The sequence below is a fragment of the Palaemon carinicauda genome, chromosome 43, assembly GCF_036898095.1.
Source record: "Palaemon carinicauda isolate YSFRI2023 chromosome 43, ASM3689809v2, whole genome shotgun sequence".
NCBI classification, from domain to species: domain Eukaryota; kingdom Metazoa; phylum Arthropoda; class Malacostraca; order Decapoda; family Palaemonidae; genus Palaemon; species Palaemon carinicauda.
The window spans coordinates 26,882,877-26,886,000 of NC_090767.1; the positions used below are offsets into that span (position 1 = coordinate 26,882,877).

Genomic DNA, 3,124 nt, shown 5'->3' on the forward strand with positions numbered 1-3,124 from the left:
GCCACAGTAATAACATTTAGCATTCTTAAATTTACAATTATTAGCTAAATGGTTATCACGCCCACAATGAATGCATTTACCTTGAGCTTTACCATAATCACTTTTACCTCTCCCCTTAGAGTCTGCACTAGAATTAGGCCTAGCCCTAGTTACTTTATGCCTAACCTTGTTAACGGTACCTGATGGCCTATTATCTGTAAAAGAACTTGAAGTAGGACTACACTCGGTAACATAGGCAGTTTCTAAATTGGTAACCTTGGCAAGTAAATCACGAGAGGAGATGGATTTAAACTCAAAAGGATCAGCTAATAAAACCTTAAAATATACTTCATTATCAATACCAACCAATAACTGTTCCTTCAACCTTCGGTCAAACTCATTATTAAATTCACACTGTTGAGCTAATAATTTAAGTTCTGCATAATATTCCTTCACTGACTCACTACTTTTCTTCTTCCTCTGTAGGAAATCACATAATGCTCTATGATAACTTGGTTTCGTTATGAAATGAGACTTAAGTTGATTTACTAGGTCATCAAAAGGAACTGCAGACGGCAATTTCGGTACTGTTAACTTACAGATCGTGGAAAAAGTCTCTACTCCCACTGAAGAAAGCAACAAAGCCCTTTTTGCTGTCGCCTCGGTTACTTCGTTTACTTCACAATTCATGGAAAATAGATCCAACCAACAATTTAGTTCCAACTTATCTGGATTGAATTCGGGAATTGCCGGTCTCCTTGTACCTGCCATCCTTCCTGACTGGGTATGGAACTTCGGTAAATCGGTAGTCCCCAACAATTACAGCTGAACTCAGGCTACTCACTGGAGTCTGGACGTTGGCCAGGCCTTAACTGGGTGTGCTAGGCTAGATACGGCAGGCTGTCGTTGGTACACTAACTCTGCTTCCATATGACATACCTCTTTGTACACTGGGTTCTTCCTCGTCGCCACGTGTTACATCCTCGTCCCTTTAGTACTTAGGTTCCAAGAAGACAGGTTGGTAAGTTCGTACTTTATTCTGGTACATCAAATACAAGTAAACAGACCCATGCTTCTGCTGGCGTCACAGTTCGTGGATGGCGGGGAAGACAACAATAACAACTCAAAGGTTCAACATAGTAGAATGAGAGAGTAGTGTTTCTCAATACATTACATTGTGTTAAAGTAAAAGCTTAAGATTTAGGATTAGTAATAGGTTGAGGTTAGCTTAAGCATAAGAGAAGGCTTCTTAATTCATCACCTTCTACTTCACGCTTCATAGCCCTCAGCCATGTAGGTCTAGGCCTTCCAACTCTTCTAATGCTTTGTGGAGCCCAGGTGAACGTTTGGTGAATTTACCTCTTTTGGGGAGTGCGAAGAGCATGACCAAACCATCTCCATCTACCCCTCATCATGATCTCAACCACATAGGGCACTCGGGTAATCTCTCATATAGTTTCATTTCTAATCCTGTCCTGTCATTTACCTCCCAATATCCTTCTGAAGGATTTTTTCTCAAATCTACTAAATCTATTGGAGATTGTTTCATTATCATACCATGACTCATATCCACAGAGTAACAACGATCTCACTAAATTGATATATAGCCTGATTTTTAATTGTAATTTCAGGCGATTTAATCTCCAAATTTTACTTAAACCTAGCCTTTGTCTGATTTGCATTTATTCAATCTTTCACTAAACTCGAATTCCAAAGACCCTTTATTGGACATCATCGTTCCGAAATACTTGGATGATTCCACCTCATTAATCCTTTCTCCTTCCAATGATATTTCATCTTCCATTGCATATTCCGTTCTCATCATCTCTGTCTTTCTTCTATTTATCTTGAGCCTCACCTCGTGTGATATTTCATGCATTCTGCTAAGACGGACAGCAACATCATCAGCATACTCTAGGTCTGCTAAATTCCTATTATCAATCCAGTCCAATCCTTCTCCACCATCTCCGACTGCCACGGTTGGCAACACTCCAACGGTTTTAGAGGGAAAGGGAGAGAGTGGTATCATTATACAAGATCGAATAGTTGAAAATGTAAGGGGTTGTAAGTCAGGAAGGGGGCGGGAAGTGCAGTGTAGGGAAAGATATCGGGACAATAAAGGAATGTAACGAAAGAGAAATTAGCGAGTACGAGGAAAAGAGAGAAAGGGGGTTATGCAATTAAGCGGTGTGAGAGGGGATATTTTACGATAAAAGAAAGGAGTTATTTTTTTTTTCATCTTAAGCAGGAGAGAATCTGAAGGAAATTAGCAATTTAGATAGAGAGAAAGGATACTTTACACTTCCCAGATTAATTGGGTTTGCATTAGGAAGGATAGGGCTCCACGTGGGATAGGATAGGGAAAGGGATAGGCAGGGATAAGGAAGTTCTGTAAGGTGTGCTTGTGTAAAGGGATTAGGTAGGGAATGGAGGGGTGAGGTATGTGTGCTGTGTGGGATAGGAGGGATAGGCTATCCTTACTGGATAGAGAAGGATAGTTGGAAAAGCAGGATGCTATAAGCCCAGAGGCCCCAACAGGGAAAATAGCCTAGTGAGGAAAGGAAACAAGGAAAACTGAAATATTTTAAGAACAGTAACATTAAAGTAAATATTTCTTAAATAAACTATATAAACATTAACAAGCCAAGAGGAAGAGAAATAAGATAGAATAGTGTACCCGAGTGTACCCTCAAGCAAGAGATTTGTCATATCAGCGTGATAATAATGTGAAAAAGATGGATTATATAATGAAATTATGCTGATTGGGGATAAAATTTTCCTGCTAATGAAAGTAATAAGTTTGTATAGATATCGGTCAGTGAAATGAGGAGATCCCTTGGCTATGCAAAAATCTTAAGTTTGCCTGAATTATTCAATGAACAATTTGACTAAAGAATGTGTAGGAGAGAAGAATGGGAGGCTTAATGTGGATAAGGGGAATAGATATAAGATAAAGAAGGGATAGGGAAAGGGTAGGAGGTTAGGAACAGAAGTACTCGAGTGCAGGTGTAAAAGTTAACGAAAAATTAAGTGCAAATTCCTTAGAATCACACCTAGGCCTATGTTAGCGTAAGTGTGAATTACAATTTTGCCGATAGACTTATAGGGTAAACTTATAGATTGTACAGGAGAGTAAGGAAAGTGT

General features: G+C 39.3%; 1 protein-coding gene across 1 annotated transcript; it reads right to left on the bottom strand.

Annotated features, from left to right (window-relative positions):
• Window positions 1–1,639: 1,639 nt before the first annotated feature.
• LOC137633757 (uncharacterized) lies at window positions 1,640–2,008 on the bottom strand. The gene has a single exon (XM_068366002.1). It carries the CDS (start codon window positions 2,006–2,008, stop codon window positions 1,640–1,642), a length of 369 nt encoding a protein of 122 aa, XP_068222103.1.
• Window positions 2,009–3,124: the final 1,116 nt, after the last annotated feature.